We start from the raw sequence: 22796 nt of genomic DNA, 5'->3' as shown, positions 1-22796 counted from the left end.
TCACAATGGAAATGGTTTGAGGTTCTGAACACATCCACATCGTCTGTGGTTTCAGCTCTTCCACCAGCACTCAATCAACAACACAACTAGTGTCTCCCCTATGGACTACAATACTTTATTACATCCGTTTGCACCCCAAAGATATTTGAGACTATGATTATTGTGTGTGCTAAAACACAGCACAGTCCCCACTTCTTGCATTGTGTATACAAAATCATCATTCATTTTTCAGTTAAGCTTTATTACAAAATATAGGAAAAGTAATTGACTTAATAGACATTTCATCACTGTGTTCAATTTCATAAATACACAAAAAATAAATCAATTTTCATATTATATTCAAATTCATACAAAGCATCGCAATCCATCTTCTTTTCACTCTTTTGTGGTTTTCTTTAGTTTGCTCTTCAGCTCGGACATCAGTGGATTTCCAAATCTGGAGACACAGGAGAAAACTAAGAATCAGAAAATGTCTGAGCACAAGATGCTGTATATTTGTGCTGAATATTATATTGTCAATACTCTTAGACTTTTTTCTTTTTACCCTGGATGTCTTGGTGGCATCCATTTAGGTTTGGGTTGTGCCTCATCTTGGGTTTGAGTGTCACTTGTCTCCTCTGGCTTTGTCTCCTGTTGATATTGTTTCATTTCAATAATGTATATACATCTCATCACAATAGGAAAGTGGTATTCAAAGATAATCAATAATATACCTGTGGGTGGGTGTCTGGACTATTTTCATCTCTCACCACACGTGGTGTCTTTTTTAAAACAGGAAATCCCCCACCAAACCCTGGAACAAAAAAAGTGTGAAAGATTAAAAATAACTGGACATAAAAGACTCAAGGCACTTGCTTTCCATTCATCGTAAGTGACCTACCTGGCATTTTTACTCCAAAGCCCAAGCCTCCCAAAGGCACACCTGCAGGTTTTTTGGCAGACAGTTGTGGAGAGGGTGTGGGATCCAATGAGGGCATCTGCAGAAGTGAGCGGGGATCTTTGGGTGGCCTTACAAGAGGGTTTTTAACTAAAATCCTGGACTTTTGTGCAGAAAAGTCAAGCGCAGAGGTGTCCACCTACAATTACAAACACAACGCAATTCACACCTCTAAATGTTAAGAATACTGCCTGGTTTCATTCATGATTTAATATGTTTGTATATGGTTAAATATGTTATTTTAGAAATAATACCTCCATCTGATATTCAGACGTCGTCGTTGGCTGTCCTGCCACGTCAGCCATGTTTAGCCCAAGTAATGATTCAGAAACATCTTCTGACCACCCGGGCTGTGGTTTGTCAACTGAGGGCAACTTCCTCTCAGATTCGGTGCAGGTGTCGCCTTGTGAACCAGATTCTGTCAACACTATTTCATCCTCTAACGACTCCTCTGAGTCCAATCTAGATCGTGCAGATTCTGTGTGTTTGATTTCATCTGGAGAGTCAGACATCTCAACAGGCTCATCTTCAGCTTCTGTTTCCTCGAGTTTGGATAGAAAACTAATTTCTGTCAGCGACTCAGCTTCTGCTTCTTCAGCGTCTTTCCAGTCGGATACCTCAGCATCGACCTCTTTCTGTGATCCAGTTTCAGTCTCCTCTTTCAGATACAATTTCCCTGTCTCAGCTGCTTCCTCCATCAATATATCCTGTGATTCAGAGTTAGGTTGTTGGGTAGACCATTCAGAGATGTCTGCTGATTCTGACACATTAGCCAACATGTCATGTATTCCTTGTAATGACCCAGAGCTATTTGATTTCAGAAGCTGAGTTTCACTGTTTTGAGTTCCCCCTTCACTGAGAGACTGGTCCAAAAATCCAGACTCTACTGTTGATGAAGACATTTCTGTGTCACTCACTAATTCAGATTCTCTTGAATTTGACTCCACAAGCTGCTCTTTATCCTTCTCTGTCTGCACTGATGATATTTCGCTTTGCTCCTCATTGGACTGCGGACCTACTTGTTGTTTAACGCCGTCATTGTCCTCTGATAGAGCAGTCTGGAGCCACAAGTCGAGGGTTTCTTCATCGATAACATCCTGAAATCCACCGGATGAGCAAACCGTTTCTTCAGCACAACTCCCCTCTGGTTCCGTCTCACGCTTTGCCTCTTCTCTTGATGTCAAAGTCAATTCTTTTGGCTCAGACTCTGCTGGCTTTGATTCATCAGCTGCTTCTGAGTCTGTTAACATCTCACCGCTTATCTCAAGTGCTTCGTCTGACTGATGATTTTTCGTCTCCAGTGAACCAACTGGTGGAGACAATTCAGATTCTGCCTGTCCAGCTACCTGCAGATGTAAAATTTCCATCTCGGTTTTGCTCTGCATTTCATCTTCTGCTGCCACCTCCTCGACTTCATAACCTGTTTCTTCCATATCTATCCCAGCATCTTGCATTTCAACATCTTCAGGTAGTTTATGCTCAGCCTCACCGCACTGTTTCAGGAATCCAGATTCAGTTATGTCTTCAAGTAAACTAGGAGTCATGTTGCTGTTTTGCGCTGAGCTCAGGACATCTACGGATTCCTGTAGGAAGTTCATCTCCGTCATCTTCTGTTCTTCAGCCTTGAAGAAAGTTTGCTCTACTGTTAAAGCTGCTGTTGTCTCAATGCCACCTCTAGCAGCATCAGTTTCTTTTGAATCACATAACCCTTCGTCTATTTCATATTCAACCAAAATATCTTCGAACCCATCTTGCGGCTCTTTGGCCCCGTTCTCGCCTGTTGAGCCGATGTCTGACTCAATTTCCTTTTCTGATTGTTCGACGCCCGTCTTCATTGAGTCATCCAGTAATTCTCCTTCCTCTTCCTCAAATAAGTGTCCTGATTCTTGAATTACTGCTTCATCAAGTGGTTTCTCTGTTTGTTGATGCGATCCAGCATCAAAGCTGTGGTTAACATCTGTGTTCTCTTGCTCCTCTTCCATATGCTCCGTCACCAGTAAGTAGTCAGCGCTGCTTCTACACCCACTGTTTTCAAGGCTCTCCGGCTCTTCGCTCTCCACCTCTTCTGGTAATTGGCTGCCCTGGATTTCCTCGCAATCTCCTTCCTCCAGGAATCTTTGTGTTGTATTTTCATCTGGCCCGGGCACATTGTTGTACTCAGGAACTCCCTCTTGTGTTTCCTCACATGTTGGAAAGCTCAGCTCCTGCGGGACAACAACCTGGCCTTCACATATGCCCACGGGAATATTTTTAAACTCTGCCCTCATTTCCTGTCCAGTCTCGCCTTCAGGTTTTTCCGCAACTGAGGTCATTGTACCTGCTATTTCCATGACACTTTCTTCGTTGCCTCCTTCAGTAAAGCTCCTCTCTTCTGCTGGATCTTTATCAAAAAGTCCCTCATCTACTGAAATGTGTGCGGTTGTCACATCAGATCTTTCATTGATTACCATGCTATGGCATTCTGTCTCGTCATCATCTCCCTCTCTTGTTTTGGTTTGCACATCAGCGTCCTCAGCAACACCCACTTGTCCTGCATCTTGGAATTCAGCCATGTGCGGCTCTGTTTTGGTAGCCTTCTGCAGGACTTCTTCGCTGCATGCAACGCCCTCAGTTAAAATGTCTTCTTCTTGACTTTCTTCTGCAACTGTTTCTGTAACTGTTTCGAGGGCGTCCTCCTGCTCTGGGGCTTCATCTATTGTCTGGTTGTTTGCATCCTCATTCACATTTTCTTTCTCAATGACAGCACCCTCTTCCTTTTCTTCTTCTTCTTCTTCTTCCTCTTCCTCTTCCTCCTCCTCCTCACTTCTATGAACCGTCACATGCTCTTGATCAACTACAAATGCCTCATCCTCAGACACAATGCGACTTTTGTCGTCGTCCATTTGTGATTCGACATGCAGTGAAGTAACGCCTGGGTCTCCTTCCAAATCTCTGTTGTCGTCTGACAACTCTTCACAGACTGACAGCTGATTTTCAAATTGTTTTGCTCCCTCATCGGACTTGTTCTCATTTCCAGAGGCCAGCTCTGGCACACCACCACGGTTTTCTACTTCCTCATGCAGCGACATTGAATCTGCCTCGTTCGTCTGCATCTTTGCCTCTTCTATGTGCACGTTATCCTCCTCGTCTACACTCAAATCTGTGACCTCAATGTCTTCAACCTGTAAATCTTTTTCATCTTCATGCTGCATTTTACTTTCTGCTTCCTTCACTTGGATGTTTCTCATGGTTTGAGGATCCTCCGGTGTCACTGCCCTCTCAGTCTCCTCCTCAGCACCAGCTCTTCTGCCACTTTCCTCCCTGTCTTCACTCGTTGCATCACCTGTGAGTTTTAGTGACTTGGTGTTTGCATCTTCTTCATACGCAACATTTGGCATCTCATCTCTCCAGCTAGTGCTCAATATTTGATCTCCGTTTTCTTCTTGTTTGTCTTCTTTTGTGACCAGGAGACCTGCATCATCGTTTCCCACTTGGGGGCACTGTTCCTCTCTCGTGCCTTCACCTTTCTCAGACACTTTTCTCTCGCCGCCTCTGCTCGGCTGGGCTTTTGTTTGCACATCAGCGTCCTCAGCAACACCCACTTGTCCTGCATCTTGGATTTCAGCTGTGTGCGGCTCTGTTTTGGCAGCATTCTGCAGGACTTCTTCACTGCATGTAACGCCCTCAGTTAAAATGTCTTCTTGACTTTCTTCTGCAACTGTTTCGAGGGCGTCCTTCTGCTCTGGCACCTCATCTATTGTCTGGTTGTTTGCATCCTCATTCACATTTTCTTCCTCAATGACAGCACCCTCTTCCTCTTCCTCCTCTTCCTCCTCCTCCTCCTCCTCAACATTATCTCTCTCACTTCTATGAGCCGTCACATGCTCTTGATCAACTACAAATGCCTCATCCTCAGACACAATGCGACTTTTGTCGTCGTCCATTTGTGATTCGACATGCAGTGAAGTAACGCCTGGGTCTCCTTCCAAATCTCTGTTGTCGTCTGACAACTCTTCACAGACTGACAGCTGATTTTCAAATTGTTTTGCTCCCTCATCGGACTTGTTCTCATTTCCAGAGGCCAGCTCTGGCACACCACCACGGTTTTCTACTTCCTCATGCAGCGACATTGAATCTGCTTCGTTCGTCTGCATCTTTGCCTCTTCTATGTGCACGTTATCCTCCTCGTCTACACTCAAATCTGTGACCTCAATGTCTTCAAGCTGTAAATCTTTTTCATCTTCATGCTGCATTTTACTTTCTGCTTCCTTCACTTGGATATTTCTCATGGTTTGAGGATCCTCCGGTGTCACTGCTTTCTCAGTCTCCTCCTCAGCACCAGCTGTTTTCCCACTTTCCTCCCTGTCTTCACTCATTGCATCACCTGTGAGTTTTAGTGACCTGGTGTTTGTATGTTCTTCATACGCAACATTTGGCATCTCATCTCTCCAGCTAGTGCTCAATATTTGATCTCCGTTTTCTTCTTGTTTGTCTTCTTTTGTGACCAGGAGACCTGCATCATCGTTTCCCACTTGGGGGCACTGTTCCTCTCTCGTGCCTTCACCTTTCTCAGACACTTTTCTCTCGCCGCCTCTGCTCGGCTGGGCTTTTGTTTGCACATCAGCGTCCTCAGCAACACCCACTTGTCCTGCATCTTGGATTTCAGCTGTGTGCGGCTCTGTTTTGGCAGCATTCTGCAGGACTTCTTCGCTGCATGTAACGCCCTCAGTTAAAATGTCTTCTTGACTTTCTTCTGCAACTGTTTCGAGGGCGTCCTTCTGCTCTGGCACCTCCTCTATTATCTGGTTGTTTGCATCCTCATTCACATTTTCTTCCTCAATGACAGCACCCTCTTCCTTTTCTTTTCTTTCCTTCCTCCTCCTCCTCGTCCTCGTCCTCCTCCTCCTCCTCCTCACTTCTATGAACCGTCACATGCTCTTGATCAACTACAAATGCCTCATCCTCAGACACAATGCGACTTTTGTCGTCGTCCATTTGTGATTCGACATGCAGTGAAGTAACGCCTGGGTCTCCTTCCAAATCTCTGTTGTCATCTGACAACTCTTCACAGACTGACAGCTGATTTTCAAATTGTTTTGCTCCCTCATCGGACTTGTTCTCATTTTCAGAGGCCAGCTCTGGCACACCACCACGGTTTTCTACTTCCTCATGCAGCGACATTGAATCTGCCTCGTTCATCTGCATCTTTGCCTCTTCTATGTGCACGTTATCCTCCTCCTCTACACTCAAATCTGTGACCTCAATGTCTTCAACCTGTAAATCTTTTTCATCTTCATGCTGCATTTTACTTTCTGCTTCCTTCACTTGGATATTTCTCATGGTTTGAGGATCCTCCGGTGTCACTGCCCTCTCAGTCTCCTCCTCAGCACCAGCTCTTCTGCCACTTTCCTCCCTGTCTTCACTCGTTGCATCACCTGTGAGTTTTAGTGACTTGGTGTTTGCATCTTCTTCATACGCAACATTTGGCATCTCATCTCTCCAGCTAGTGCTCAATATTTGATCTCCGTTTTCTTCTTGTTTGTCTTCTTTTGTGACCAGGAGACCTGCATCATCGTTTCCCACTTGGGGGCACTGTTCCTCTCTCGTGCCTTCACCTTTCTCAGACACTTTTCTCTCGCCGCCTCTGCTCGGCTGGGCTTTTGTTTGCACATCAGCGTCCTCAGCAACGCCCACTTGTCCTGCATCTTGGATTTCAGCTGTGTGCGGCTCTGTTTTGGCAGCATTCTGCAGGACTTCTTCACTGCATGTAACGCCCTCAGTTAAAATGTCTTCTTGACTTTCTTCTGCAACTGTTTCGAGGGCGTCCTTCTGCTCTGGCACCTCATCTATTGTCTGGTTGTTTGCATCCTCATTCACATTTTCTTCCTCAATGACAGCACCCTCTTCCTTTTCTTCTTCTTCCTCCTCATCCTCCTCGTCCTCCTCGTCACTTCTATGAACCGTCACATGCTCTTGATCAACTACAAATGCCTCATCCTCAGACACAATGCGACTTTTGTCGTCGTCCATTTGTGATTCGACATGCAGTGAAGTAACGCCTGGGTCTCCTTCCAAATCTCTGTTGTCATCTGACAACTCTTCACAGACTGACAGCTGATTTTCAAATTGTTTTGCTCCCTCATCGGACTTGTTCTCATTTTCAGAGGCCAGCTCTGGCACACCACCACGGTTTTCTACTTCCTCATGCAGCGACATTGAATCTGCCTCGTTCATCGGCATCTTCGCCTCTTCTATGTGCACGTTATCCTCCTCGTCTACACTCAAATCTGTGACCTCAATGTCTTCAACCTGTAAATCTTTTTCATCTTCATGCTGCATTTTACTTTCTGCTTCCTTCACTTGGATATTTCTCACTGTCACTGCCCTCTCAGTCTCCTCCTCAGCACCAGCTGTTTTCCCACTTTCCTCCCTGTCTTCACTCATTGCATCACCTGTGAGTTTTAGTGACCTGGTGTTTGTATGTTCTTCATACGCAACAGTTGGCATCTCATCTCTCCAGCTAGTGCTCAATATTTGATCTCTGTTTTCTTCTTGTTTGTATTCTTTTGTGACCAGCAGCCCTGCATCATTTTTTACCACTTGGGGACACTGTTCCTCTCTCGTGCCTTCACCTTTCTCAGATGCTTTTCTCTCGCCGCCTCTGCTCGGCTGGGTTTGGTATTGCATGCTTTCTTCATCAGCTCCTAAGTCGATTTCTGTGGTGCAAAGCTCCCATGCAATAAGTGGCCTAGATGAGCTCAGCAGAGAGGCTGTCGAAAGAGGCTGTTCCTCATCCATCCCCCTTCCGCTGGCATCACTCTCTGCGGTGGGACCAAGGTCAGCGGGCTCACTGTCGACTGCAGATTCCTGGATGGAGTTTGTGTCGTTGGTGGAGATGTTGGTGGGCTCTGGTCTGAATAATCTGTTCACAGCTCCGGTTATATAGTACTGAGAACAAGATGGAGAGACAGAAGTCAGACCTTTTAATTCATTCATGTTATTGACTAATCAACATTTTTTCCACATCATGTATACCACATGCATTTGTTGTTACTTAAACTACATAACCAAAAGTATATGGACACCACTGTTCACATTCCTTCCTATACTTGCGGTTTGAGGCTGTGTTTTATAGTTTATAATAGGCCCTTTGTTCCAGTTAAGAGAAATCTTAGTGTTATAACAGTTTGGGGAAGACTCTACTGTTTCAACACAACAATGCCCTCATACACAAAGCGAGGTCCACAAATGGTTTTCTGAGTTTCATGTAAAAGATCTTGACTGGCCTGCCCACAACCCCATCCAACACCTCTGAAACATTGTTGTTTATTGGTGTCATGTTTCAAGCGACCCAATGAATGCAAGTTCAATATTTACTTTCCTTTTAGCTCTCTTTAGCTCTCCTTCAAATCTTTCATATCTGGCTCTTTCATTACTAAACGCAGCAAAATGTTCAGCAGCTAGTTGCTAACTTGGCCTGTGGCTTTATGCTGGGCCTGGTTTCAAAGATGCAGCTGTAAAACCAAAACAATGAGCTGAAAGACAAAAATGTTCCTTCGAGCTGAGAGGAACTTTAGAGTTGGGTAATAATTAACTGTGGGGTTTTTTCACTACATCACCAGCTTTCCCAGTAAATATAAATATTTGATCCACTGTTATTATAAAAACATTGATTGAAGCAGCTTTAAGTATCCCAGGAAGCCTTCTCAGTGAACCAGCCTGCAATAATAGCAGGGCCATGAAACTCAAACCCCATAATGCAATACAGACATCATTCATGTTTTCAGTTACACCTGTCTTTTTCCTGCTGTTGAACACGTCTATTGTGTACCATCAGTACCTCACTAATGCTCTTGCGGCTGAATGGGGAAACAAAATCAATAACGTTTCATTTCAAGGATCCATAAATTCATAAAAAATTGCCTAGGAAAATTCCAAGAGAGAACTGTGGGACTTGGCACTAATTATGGGCAAAGCACAGACAGTGTTGATTTGCTAGACCACCAAATAATAAATTACACATACATGCAAATAACTCCTGTTGATCAGCCGAAAGTGAAAAAAAATGCAATATCTCTACAGGTAAGTTTGCAATAATTGGTGAATGACAACTCAGCACAAATAATTAAACTAAACTTGCAACTTTGTCTTTATTTAACCTGGAATTAGATCCAAACTGTAGTTATTTCAGTCCAGGAAAGTTTTTTGAAAATGATAATGAAATAATAAACCTGTAAAAAACTGTTTAAAAAAACCCACAACATTGTTACCAACAAATTCATGCAGCTAAATGTAATAATCTTGTGGAAAAGCACATTCATGGTGAAATGTTTGGGTATCCACATATGTTTTGGTCTCTGTACTATACATTTAAAACCAAATACAAAAGTTATTCTTTCCTCACTGTGGTCTTGCAAAGATAGCAAACTTAAATTTGAGAGATATTGCTATGATAGAAAGGTAAACAGGGAGGGAGGGGAATAGAGAGAGAGAGAGAGAGAGCGCCTTCGTGTGTGTGTGTGTGTGTGTGTGTGTGTGTGTGTGTGTGTGAGAGAGAGAGAGAGAGAGAGAGAGAGAGAGAGAGAGAGAGAGAGAGAGGGGCAGCCTTCAAGCACACAGGAAGAGGGAGACTTTCCATCCACATTATATTTGCGTTTAACATTTAAAAAAAAAAAAAGCCTTTATCCAACAACACGTTTTTATTATTGATGATGCAGCGGCTCACCCAAACTGTCCAGAAGGTCCTCTCCACCCTGGTGTTGGGACTGTCGGGCTCCATTTTCACAACTTGTTCCTCGCTGCCTTTCTGACCATCTGACTGCATTTCTTCTGGATGTGACCACTCTGTCAAATCAAACACTTTGCTCTTTTTTTTCTCCTCCTAAAACTCCACAGCGAGCTCCATGCAGAACCCGACCAGCGATGACAGTCACGTTTAGTTCCTCATACAGAAACATATGTCCGGTGTATCATTATGAGGAAGAGTGTGATTAACGCAGCTGAGTCGCCAGTGCACCGAGCCTACGTGAGTGCTGCACAGTTTGCGGATGTGCGCAGAGCTGCAGGCCACAAAAGTGTGTGTGATGGTTTGTGAGACGGTGTGTGACACTGAGAACATGAGAACATGTCACCATGACTGTTATTATGGCCAACAGAAACAAACACATGTCAATCTTTGCCAATTAAGTCCCTTAAGCCTAAATTGAATTGAACAGTACAGACTGGCTTGCATTTTTTGCATTTTGCGTTTTGCTTCTCAAATTAGAGATATTCCACCCACACAGCACTTCAAACCGGAAGGATGTGCTTGAGGTGGACAATTGAAAAGTAGAATAAGCTCTAAAACACCACTTTACGGTTCAATACACTGATGGGTTTTGCTGCTACAACCGTACCTGGTCTGGTATGACCATGATGTTAGGCTACAATGTCAAAGTTTGATGACTTTTTACTTGCTGCTGTCACACTTCATGTTATTTAAACTCCACAGATGTCCACATCCGTCAAAAGTCTGTTTGCAGGTGATATTACTGCATATATGGAAAAAGTTGTATAAAGCATATTGTGGCTGAGCTGTGCAATGTCTGATAATGTATGAAATTAGAATGAGAAGGTAGAAGATTCTTCTGCGCAAAAGAAACACAGACTCTACAATTAAGAGATTCTGTTTGAATGAATATTAAGATGTGTTTCACATGTTTGCTTCATGCTGTCGACAACCACGCAGCACCTCCTCTGCTCTGTGCAGTGAGGTGACATTTGTGGTCAGAGTGCTACAGACAAAAACCAGAAGTGTATTTTAAAATGAGAACTCATTTCAGTGGTTGAACAACAACAGATATCTGAATACTGAGAAGAAGAGAACTACGGGAACTTTGCCTGTTGACTAATTTTCACTGACAGAAAAAAAAGGACACTCACACTCATAAAAAGACATGATGTTTTTAGATTTTATCTTTTAAAGCAGATTTAGAAAAGAAATCCACAAAACTGGATTATGATTGTAAAATTATTTGTACAAAACTATTAACATTTGTAAATATCATGAATTTGGCACAAAAAGTAATGGATGACAGATTAAGAATATGAGGTAATAAATAAAGTAAAAAGTTGGAAGCAAAACCACATCAAAGACAAAGATATCCTAAAAACCTTGACTACTCCTTCTATCTACTATAGAGACGTATATTAGATATATGACACCGCATATAAGAAATAAACTGACTCTTGCACACATCCAGCTTTTCATGTGGAAGATTACATTTCCTCATTGGGCTCTGAAAGAGAGAAGTTGAAAAACAAGATAAAACATTAACAAACTTCCAGTTGAGCTGCAGATTTACTCTTTATCTGTTTAGCAATATTGACAGTTGCCTCATCAGTGATCTTTGTATTGTTGCCATGTACATGTATGTTTGTTGCTTGCTGTGTCATACCTGTCCAGGTTCGATAAACAGGAAGCTTGAGTGCAGGGTGTGTGATCTCCACGCAGACTCTGAAACGTGCCTTCTCGTTTTCTCTGGGACCCTTCCTCAAGTTGACTCTGTTGATGTGCAGTGCTCCTGGGTATTCCTCTCTTTCTTTGTCGCTGTCCTCGTCCTCTTCTGACTTTGTTTCTTCGTCTCTGTCGACGTTGTTGTTGTTCTCTCCGTCCTCTTGTTCATCAATGTATTCGATGCCTTCAGTGTCAGGGTCTGTGACGGCAGCTTTTGTTTCTGGAAAGTAACAACAGTAACAAATGAAATACAAACTGAAACTTTGTTTGCGTTTTATGTCAGAGAATATAGGAATACTGCTCTGGCCAGTTTGCACGATGTCATTTGAATTAAGCTGTCTTTATATCACTCCCCTGTGACTACAGTGTGAGGTATGCAGGACTGAAACACCAACTAATTTGTAAAAAGGTTCTTCAGAAGAATCAGTGTAGAGGAACAGTATTAAGTTTCAACTTATAATAAAAGTGATATTCTTTTGCCAACCCGATAAGTTCAAGGAGACTTCTGGAGGAGAAATAATAAATGCTATATCATTCACCATCCTACAGTACCCATAATGCAACAGAAACAGCACGTTTCATAAGACGCTCCCTACCAAGTAAATACCTGTGTCATTTAAACACAACACCCAGACTTTGTCGAACAGGCTTCCTGATTAAATACTTGTAGACTCTGAACTCAAGCCAAAAATAACCGGTCCTCCAGAGTAACAGAAGACATTACACAACTGTTAGTAGTTTACTCCTCGTGTAAGGTGAACTCATTTTGATGTATAAGATTGTTGTATTACAGTCTTTCAGAAAATACGTTGTGAGGTTTAGGCAAGTAGAATGGAAAGATCAGCTCTTCTGAGCTTCCATTCTTTAAAAAAAAAAAAAGACATTTATATATGTATATCCAGTAATGTCAAGTACTTATTGGATGTCCATTCTTCCGTCTCTCCAGCTGTTTGTTTGTCGGACTTGGCAGACTTGTGGACCTCTCCAGGGCACACACGCTTTTCAGCTCCCTTTGTCCGTCGTCTCCTATCTCCTCTGTCTCGTTGGAAACCAAGGTTGTGAGAGTGGGTCCTCCCGCCGCCCAGAGTAGTTTGACCTTAGGGTGACCTCCCTTCAACAGGAGGGAGAAAACACCAACCCCTTCACTGCTCCAACAGACTGAGAGGGATGGAGGAATGGAGGGAGCAACTAAACGAAAAACAAACAGAAAGGGTTAAGTGAATGAAAAGGAATACAAGCCAGTGTTTTTCCATAACTTTAGATATTGTAGGAATATCCTCCATTTATTAAAGATAACATTCAAAAGCCGTTGTGTCTATAATGATTCATACCTATGTCAACATTTCTCCAGTGTTTCTCAATAGGCTCCTGTAGGGAACAGTGCTCCACTCTGCAAATAATCCCTCCTCCTCTCTTCTTCTTCTCCTGATTTGTTGCCGTCCTCTTCAGAGTGGCTGTGGCCCTGTAGAGTCTGGGCTGAGTCTGTATGGGGCCCCACATCTCTCCTCCCTCTATCACCTCCTCCTCTCTGTCATCTTGCTCCCCCTCTCTGAGCCTCAGCCAGATGACTGTTATGTTCGGAGGGTAGAAGTCTGTGATTTCACATCCAAGGGTCACAGTCTGCCCTGGGGAAGAACCGGAGCCAACGATTTCGGACACAGACGGCCTTTTGATGAATCCTATTTGGGATAAAGTGGAAATTTAAGCTTTAATTTTTTTAATGAATCACTAAATTGCATTCCTTTTCTGCCTATTTTTCTTACCTCTGGTCTCGCGGGTGACCGGCTGCTTCAGGGCGATGTGATGGACACTGACCCACACCTTAGTGCCTCCCTTTTCCAGTTCACTGCGGGGCAGTTTACACTGGCTGAAGGCTGAAAAGAAGCCTTCAGAATCGGGTCGAGGGGAGGACGAGGCCTGGGAGGCCACAGGGCTCAGCTCACTTCCCTGGCAGAACCAGCGGAATGTAATGACGTCTGGATGAAAATGTGACGCCCGGACAGTCATGCTGATGACATCTGGAGGACAGAAGTTGCACGGATGTAGCCTCTCACAATCAGTGTTTTACATAATAAACTGAAATATACAGCTGAACAATAAAGTGTTTGCCTTACCAGGGTTACTTGGAGTCTCTGCCAGCTGGATTTCTGATACTTCTGGAGCAGCTAAAATATATATTTTTTTTACAAAAGTTTACAAAAATGTCTATTTCATAAATTGTTGAAATCATAGAAAGGCAGAGGCACACAGGATCAGGTCAAATCTTTACTTACACAGGATTGTAAACTTCTCTGACACCCTCTCCACCACAATCTTATCTTTGCCCATGTAGGACACCTGGCACTTAAACACTGCAGCCTTGTGGAATGAAATCTGGGGAATGAAGGTGAGCGAGGAGATCAGCTGTTGAACGCCACTTCCAGAGGAGTGCAGCGGGCCCTGAGTGTGCAGCTTGTAGTAACCCATCTCGCCTCTGGAGGACAGCAGAGGGCCTTTCTCTGACACTGGGGAGGTGAGAGTTAGACCGTAGGGCAGATGGATGGTGGTTAGGGGGTTATAGAGGCAGTTAAAGTTAGCTCTGGAGGTGCCTATGTTTGTAAATTGTTAGCAGAATTAAGTGTAAAAGAGAAAACATGATATGTTTTAGGGGTAGTTGCAACACAAATAAAATAAATTTGCATTATATTGGCATAATTCACTGTAATGTATTATTTAGACATCAATCTAAACATCCTATTTTCAATTTATTTTATTTATTAACTGTTTACCATCCTGATTTCCCCTTTTATTTCCCCTTAAGTGGCTTTAAACCAACAATTGGACAGCAGCCATCTATCTTAGTTTAGCATAAAGACTGGAAACATGGGCAAACAGCCAGTCTGGCTCTCTCCAAAGGTTATATACAGGATGTTTGTTTTATCTGCACACAAACCCTGTCAAACCAGCATATCCTCTGGTTGTTTTAAAACCTTGACGACACATCTCCAGAAAGTCACTGTGCCCATAACTTTCACATTAAACCTGAACGTGTTGATTTCATGCTTCATTTGATTAAACAAATAAATGACAACATGTAAATCTGTCTAGTATCCATCTAGTATGGAGCTTCTCATCTTACTCTTTGAAAGACAGCTAAAATAATTTCCCAAAATGTTGAACTATATCTTTAAGGTTGGAAAACTGATCTTTTCCCACAGTCTGACAGTGATCATATACACACTTTGTGATCTCCACTAGAATTCATGATACATTACTGTAACAGAAGACCTGGGTCAGTTATCACAAACTCATGCTGTGCTGCAAAACTTTGTCAGACAGACTCAAAGAAGTACTTCCCAGCAACTGCCGGTTATTTGGATGTGTCAAGCTCTCCTACCTGTGAGTGAAGTGTCAGAGATAGGGGTGTCATTGAGGAACCAAGCAGTCTGGACTCTGTCCACCATCCTGCCCTCAATGCTCACCGTCACTCTGCCCTTTTGACCTACAATCACGCGTGGAGGGAGGATGATCCCTGACACATTCAAGGACTTCTGTTTCTCTGAGTGAGGGGAGAAATAATGCAGATAAAGGAGTCAGTGAGAAGAAAGGGGAAGGGGGTGAAGGTGTTGTGCAATAATTACTGGGCTTGCTGTCAACTTTCCATTCAGAATTTTAATCTAAAGAATGCATTCCTCAAAAACCAGCCGATCAAGTGCTCCTGGAACCCATTGTATCTGTGGTTTGAATTAAGTACACTTAAGATAATTGGCAGTTCATGGTGATGTCAATGAAAGACAGGCGTGGCGGTTTCAAGATTTGGTTCTTGAGACAATGTGTCCTTTTTGAAGTAACTTTATTCACTTATGTTCTAATTATCTTTGGATCTCATGGTTTGTGAGGGTCAGGACCATCTCGTGGTCACAAGATGATTCTGTTAACCCACATTTTGTTTTCTTTTTCTTTTTCAAGTATTTACTACTTTCCTTTGTTATGTGAAAATTGGAATTCAATATTTTTCCTCTCTGGGCCTCAAGAACAAGTACAACCAAAATCTCTGTCGATACAATGGCATAACTTGTGTTGAGGGACACAAAAAGACTTTTCTTCATTTAAGGGGTCACAGTGGCATGTACCGCTGCCCAAGGACTCACCATCCCTTCTCCTCCAAGAAAAGCCAAAGCACAGCAGGAAGACCAGAACAATAGAAATACACATCATAGCCACGGATGCTTTGGCGGATTTAGTCATCACCGGAGTCTCATCTACGAGGAAACAGAGTATGAAAAATGTTAATGAGTATAGCATGTAAGCATCAAGCACAGGACAAACATGTTTTGAATAGTTATGCTGCAAGAATGTGTTGTCATGCAGTCACAATTTTTGTATGTGCTTGCGGTGTCAGCATCAGTCATCAGGTGATTATCTATCAAACCATCACTTAAAGTGAAAACAAATATTGAAAAACAAATAGTTGCATGTCTAAAAGAGGTGGGAATTGTACCCTGTGTCAGCTCTTAGGAAATCTTGTCTTGTCAAACATATACCTTGGGGGTCCAGATTCTCTAGGTACGCTGAGCCACTGACTGGGTGCACCACCCCGGGTTGGTTTACTGCACACCCCACCTTCCCACCTTGCTCCCTCTGCTCAGTGCTCAAAGTATAATAGTGTCTGGTTCTGTAGGTGCCATCTGGGTTCCGCTCAGTGGCGGGGGGCTCTGGGAGGACTGTGCTGTTTTGAAGCCAGGACACAGATACTTCCTCTGGGTAGAAACTCTCCACATCACAGTAAAGAGTGAGAGGAACGTTCCTGGAGCACGAAGGAACGGCAGAAAGTCTGACAGAAGGAGTGTCTGAGGAAAGACAAAGAAAATATCATGAAGATATTTGGCTTCATCCGGCTTAATCCAATTTAAAAGTTAAACGGTTGTTCCCACAGTTTGTACTGAAAAAGGCTGACGGAAGTAGCTTTTCTGGTTCTACATAAAAATGTAATTTTGAGATTGTGTTCAAAGTCTTGCGATGTTTGTGTCACTCACATGTGATATTGAGTTTGAAATCCAGGTCTTGATTGTTGCCTTTGTGTGACACTTTGCAGCCAAAGGTCACATTCTGGTCCTCGCGGGAAGGGTACAAGGTCAGGTTACCGACAGCCATGTAGTACCCATCTGGTCTCTGTTCACCTTCAACGGAATAGGAAGGTTGAATCACCTGCCCATCTCTGGTCCAGGAGAAAGAGACAGGAGGAGGGTAGAAACCGTCTGCATGGCATTTAAAATGGCTCTCTGTTTCCAACACCACCCACTGCTGAGGGATTGACAGAGTGGGGGAAGCTAAAAAAAAGGGAGCAGAAAAAATTGGGGGAAAAAGACAGGATAAAAAAACCAAAGAGCTTCGAACCTGCTTTTATATTCAAATGTGAACTTAAACCTCAACAACAGGACAAAGACATACCGAGGATACTAAATGTCACGTTGCTTGAGGGCAGCAGTGTGGAGTTATAGCTGACTGTGCATTCATAAACCCCCTGCAGGTCCAGACGGGCTCTGAGGACGGTCAGTGAAAAGACCCCGTTGACGAAATCACTGGTGTCCCAACTGAGGCCTTCCTTTATTTGCGTCGCTGCTCCTCCGAATGAGGCGATGTCGGAGCCGTTATTTATCCAGTTGACTTTGAGGAGAGACTTGTCTATTTTGTCCCCCTTTACAGAAAGAGGGAGCGTCACATTGCAGGGGAGGGTTGCATTTGTATTTGGGCTTGCCTGTATTTCACTTGGAGACACTGTAAGCAGAGAAAGAAAGTTTAGTAGGGGGAGGAAATAAAGAGCCTTTAGCTGAACAGCAGATATTGATGCTTCTTACTGCAACACATGGAGGGTCTGTGAGACTAGTGATGAGACCTTTTGGGGAAATGTGCCTATAATAAATATAATATATCAGTTTCTTAAGACATTTTATGACTTGAGTCAAGCTAAAATGTAACAATGATATTTTACATTGTGTAACTACTGTGAAGCTGCCTTTCGAAAGTAGAAATAGCGCAATAATCCCCTTAAAAATGAAAATTTGAGAAAGAAATTAAAACCACCTAGACTCAGTTTTGCTTCCACAGTCTTATTTTGTCTGCTGTGACCAGTAGCTACTTTTGGCAAACCTAAATATGTGTTGATACCATCACTGAGTCCTTTAGCTGACTCTGACACTTCTATGCTTTTGCTTTCACCACTGTATGTTAAACTGATAACAAACATTTTAGTGGTTTTATAACAATAGACGTAAACACACAGTACCACTTTCTAATGTAATTAGCCACAAGGCTATAGCTCCCTTTAAGGCTGATATTTTTCTTTAATTTAATCACTTAATATCTGCTGTTAGAACTATACAGGAACAACCAATACTTGACTCAGCCTGGGCAAAGAGAAGCCTTCTTATGAAGTTTGTTTTTTAACATGTCACAAACCTGAATGAGCAGTGACTAAGGAACTTTCTGTCATTGGTTTGAGTTTCATGAAATTTTCCGCTTCACATTCTTTCTTTTCATCCCTAACCGCAAATCAGTAAACTCAGTATACCTCCTTGAATCAGAGTAAATAAAAAGCCTTTGAGTCCCGTCTGGCCAACTAATGAGCTTAATTAGTAACTAGAACAATAAATACTTGTGGGCAGGTATAGAGTAAAGCAATGGAGGCTTTTTTCAGTGTGAAGTGTTACACCTCTTGTTAAGTGTGATAGATGAGCCGACTACAGCAGGTTGACAGGAAAGACAATAATGAGAATGTAATGAAGACGTGACCAATGTTCTGCGGTGGTGTTTCATTTTGGCTACAAACGTACAAATAGTCTAAACCATCTACCAGCAAACATCATGCTAATCCGCAAACGAAGCAACACTTGTTCACCCTGTGGTCCGAATCGATCAATAGCTTTATTCATTTAGGTAATTCAAAACATTTAGGTCAAATCAGAGCTCTTGAGTCTATACTAGTTCCAGAAAGAAATACTGAATGTCTGATAATGAGAAAATACTTGTCACTTCTTGTAACTGTGGTAATGATCAGATCCCAGATCACCTAGACATGATAACATAGGTAAAAAGTGTGCCAACCTACACCCTGTCAACATTTTGTATATTGACAAGAATGTACAGTTGTGATACTCTGAAAACAAAATAAATACTAAAGTTAAAAAAAAAAAAGAAAGGGTGCCAACCAGTGATTTTACTTCTAAATAATTACTTAGCTTTTGTAGTTTTTCAGTGCATGTGAATTATTAGACTGTGGGGCTGGACGATATGGATACAATCCTCTATCACTGTGATAGCACTGATCACAGCACTTAATTAGTTATCTTGTAAAACAGTCCTATTCATTTAATGCATTGTCATGTTGCTCAGACCTATTACTCTGTTTACATAATGCTCAGATACTTGGACTGGTTTACTATGAATCACACAAAATAAAAGTCAAGTACATGTAGACACTGACACGTCTGAATCTGTACTTTTACTCTTATTTTAACTCCCACCCAGTAAACCACTATAAGATCTACACAAACCGATGCTGGGCATTAGGAAATGTTAAAAGCTCCTGTTACAAGCCTTCAAAGTCAGAGTCCATCCAAAACAGCTCAGTATCAATATTTCGACTAATATTTCACCTACTAATATTTCACCTGGTCAGCTCGTTAGGTGAAGAAACAACAATGCAGCCTTTGTAACCGGCCTGTGAGAGTAATGACACACTACTCACCATGCTTTATGAGAGTCAGGAGGACGACATAGACGAGGACTTTACACCCCATGGCCGGGCTTGTCTTGAAACCAAGTTCTTATCATCTGGCCCTTTTTCTGTTTTATATAGAGCTGTGAGGTGTCAGGGGGCGGGATTGTCCTGCCAGATGGGAAATAAGAAATATTGTCCCAGGGCCTCAGTGAAAGGAGGCCCTTGATATGTGCGTGTCCTCTTAAATAAGCGAGCCCTAGAGGTCTGACAGAGCGAGTAGAAGGAGGGAGATGTGCAGGGACACACAAGTGGGCAAATAGGTCACTTAAAATTCAGACGGGCCTCTGGCCAAGATTTTGGGGCTACTTTACATTGGTGCAGTGTTGCCACAAACAAACGGAGAGGGTGATCCCGCTGAGCTTATGTGGGCAAACACTCAGGCAAGACTAAAACTCTACTCTATCTGTGGAAAAGTTAGTGTGCTGTTGAATTTGGAGAAAAAAAGAGGATAAAAATAGGATAATGGCTCTTTTTTCCACCTCTGTGCAGGCCATCTATTTCTGTAGTCAGCTCCTGCTATGATCGCTGGCTTTGATTCAGGTAACTTTTTATCCACAACAAAGTGCTTGACGTTTGAGGGAAAGGGTGTTTTTTGTTTCATCCTCCTCTGAATGTTCAGAAACTTGATTTGCTTTTTAAATTGCTTGACATTGCACTTTAATTTGTCTTAATAGACACACATCAGTCAGTGGGCATTTCAATTTCTTATTTGGAGAATCTGTGTTCCTTTCTCTTGTTCCCTCTCTGCTTTACTTTGCTTTGTGTAGAAACAAAGGTGAGACTCTCAGGTGTTTGAAAGAGGTGATTAATGTGTTCCCTTTCTCTGTTTGTGTTTGGTTCTTTGTGCTCTTTGTGATTCGTCATGTTTTCTCTTCTTTCATTTTCTGACACTCGTTTCTTTCATCAGGTCTAAAGATTGAGTGCACTTCAGGAGGGTCAGAGAAGAGGAAGGACACGAGGGTTTGATCGAGGACACACCAGCTGATGGAAGGAATTAAATAACTCAGCTATAGTTGTGCAGATTTTTTCATGACCGTCTTCTTCAATCAACATGTGCAATCATGCATATATTCATGTTTTTCTTTTGTCTTTCTCTTGAGGTAATATAAACCATGTAATAATTTATCTGAATACAAACACTGCTGGATTTTGTGCTTGATAGTCAGAAACATGTACTGTATATGATTTGTATACTGTGAGATTAGATAAGCATGTTCTGGACACTTAACAATGTACACATAGTGACGGTGAACTTGGCCGCAGAGTTACACACAGTGTTAAGTAGTTGAAAATGTGGTTTTTATAAGTCTCTCGAAATGAAAAATGACTTTCTAAGTTTAAAGTGAAGCATTTTTTATGCCACTGACACTACTTGAAAAACAAAGCTTATTCTAAAAGAAATTGTTTGTGAAAATATGCCTCTAATATGCAGAGTGTGAGGCAGAGGACGCCGGATGCTGTTGGAAGTTTACGCAGAACTGTAAAATTGTCATCAAATTACCAGCTCTTTTCTACATGTGGTTCAAAAGTGGAGGAAACCAAAAGAGTCCATCGACCTTCAGGACCTCCTGCCACATGCTAAATGTAGTGGTTAAAGAAGTTGCAGCCAGTATCTAGTTACTTTGATTATTAAGATTATTAATAACAATACAAAATAATGCAGTCAAGTGAACTATTATAATTTTAGGCTATGCGGAAGTAAAGAGTTACAGCTAGGCTCTACTTTAACTACTGGCTTTGCTGGTTATTAGTTATGTAGGACAGAAAATGAAGCCACCTATAAACTTTCATTCCAATTTTGTATTCTTTTGAGTCAAACATTAAGTAAGCTATCAATTAATGTACGGCTGAGGTGTGAGGAACAACAGGTTGGGATTAAGGAGGGGTCACTGTGTGCAACAGTGCATATAAGTGTCAAAGACAAAAGCTACATCAGAAAGACTCCTCTGCACCTTCTGAAGACAAAAAAGTTTGTGACAGCACAGTATGGCAGCCTAGACTTTGGGGGTACTCCTGATATGTGCAGTCCTCACGGGGCAAGGTGAGCTTTAACTGGGTTGTTATGTATTTCAAACCTATTCAATTCCATCTTTTATAAATTGGTTTAGTTTATTTTTTTAGAGAGGTTTTGACTTTATGATCATTTTAAGGATGTAGATGTTGTGCAGGATTGTATTGTGACAGTTAAAAACACTTCTTAATGTGACCTGAATGTAATCTTCATAAATACGGGGGGTAATTGTACAGCTGGTGTATCATACTGAGCTATCGATTAATGATTTTACAATTGTGATAATAATCAATCGTGAAATATTTGTAAACTGTTTAGAGGTGTGTTGTCAATTGATGATTTTCAAGTGCTCCAGCTGTTGCAAATGGGTTTGAGATATAAGCCCCTTTCACACCGAGATTAAGGAATACTTCCATAAAGAAGATCTGCTGTTATGCCGGCTCTACTTTTCTTCCACTGAACCAGACAACCAGTGTGTGATTTTAGTGTGTAGTCCCCCTGTGCAAACTGTCTCTTTTACACAGATGAAAGCTCAGCTCTGTGACTACCTCAACTGCTGGCTCAGCGGCTGAGCAAATCCTTTCCCCCATTACATTTTTTTTTTTGTTTTGCTGTGTGAAGTCCGCCTTTTAAATTGTTTTACAAAAGATTATATTTAGGATTGATGATAACTGCATCACGGAAATACTGCAGGATGGATCACCCACATGATTTTGTGAGACTTTAAGGGTTTTTTTCAAAGTTATATGCATCAATCTGGTGCACTTTCAAAGCACAATTAAGATCCGTGAAGAACTTTGTTAACAATTTTGTGCTCTTGATCTAGCAGTGGTGGAATGGTGACTAAGTAAATTTAGGCTACTTAGTACTGTACAACTACTTTACTTGAGTATTTCCATTTTATGAAACATTACTGTAACCATACTTCTACTTCACTACATCTCAGAGGGAAATATTTCCTTTTTTCACTTCACTAGATTTTTTGACAATATTAGTAACTTGTTTGGCTACTTTACAGTTTCAGATTCAGTAGTTTAATTAGCTCCACCTCTACCAGCTACAACATTAAAGTAATAAACACATTATTAAATCAATAATTCTAATCCCGGCAATACTGGCCTACCGTTAATTCATTATTTGAAAGTGGGCATTCTGCATAATGAGTAAACTTTTACTTTTGGTACTTGGACTTTTGTGCAAATTATTATTATTATTATATTCCTTTATTGATCCCCATGGGGGAAATTCGAGTGTTGCAGCAGCTCAACTACACAGACACAGACAATAAATACACATACTATACAACAAAATAAAGATAGAACAGGAATAAAAATGTACATTACAAATTGTGTACTTGTAATTGAGAAACATTTTAATGCTGGACCTTTACCTGTAACAGATTATGTTTACACTGTGCTTTGGCAAATTATTTATAAGTGGTTGTATAGATGGTGTTGAATAGTGATGACACGTCGCAAAGTAACACTCACAAAACATGCTAAACTTTCCCTTATTCACTTATTTCAACATAGTCTTTTTCATATTGTAAATTATTCATTTTTTGCTTGTTATTTTTTAAAATGTCTATACTTTTGCACAATGTTTATTGTCATGA

The 22796-nt window shown here is 41.8% G+C and overlaps 2 protein-coding genes across 2 annotated transcripts; both read right to left on the bottom strand.

Annotated features, from left to right (window-relative positions):
• Positions 1–130: 130 nt before the first annotated feature.
• si:ch211-136m16.8 (uncharacterized) lies at positions 131–5756 on the bottom strand. Its single transcript, XM_054599029.1, has 5 exons — positions 1192–5756; positions 881–1076; positions 714–793; positions 545–630; positions 131–436 (listed from the first exon to the last, which is right to left on the bottom strand). Exons 1-5 carry the CDS (start codon positions 5353–5355, stop codon positions 376–378), a joined length of 4587 nt encoding a protein of 1528 aa, XP_054455004.1. The 5' UTR covers positions 5356–5756; the 3' UTR covers positions 131–375.
• On the bottom strand, positions 5753–19189 carry si:ch211-180a12.2 (uncharacterized). Its single transcript, XM_054599030.1, is given in 13 exon segments — positions 5753–7864; positions 9642–9745; positions 10804–10812; positions 11353–11631; positions 12743–13090; positions 13175–13500; positions 13681–13915; positions 14788–14949; positions 15542–15652; positions 15935–16240; positions 16427–16720; positions 16842–17168; positions 19138–19189. Coding segments are annotated over 13 exon segments (4665 nt in total).
• Positions 19190–22796: the final 3607 nt, after the last annotated feature.

This window comes from Anoplopoma fimbria, chromosome 5 (assembly GCF_027596085.1).
Source record: "Anoplopoma fimbria isolate UVic2021 breed Golden Eagle Sablefish chromosome 5, Afim_UVic_2022, whole genome shotgun sequence".
Taxonomy (NCBI): Eukaryota; Metazoa; Chordata; class Actinopteri; order Perciformes; family Anoplopomatidae; genus Anoplopoma; species Anoplopoma fimbria.
The sequence above is the reverse complement of the archived record's forward strand: the minus strand, read 5'-3'. Positions and strand labels throughout refer to the sequence as shown.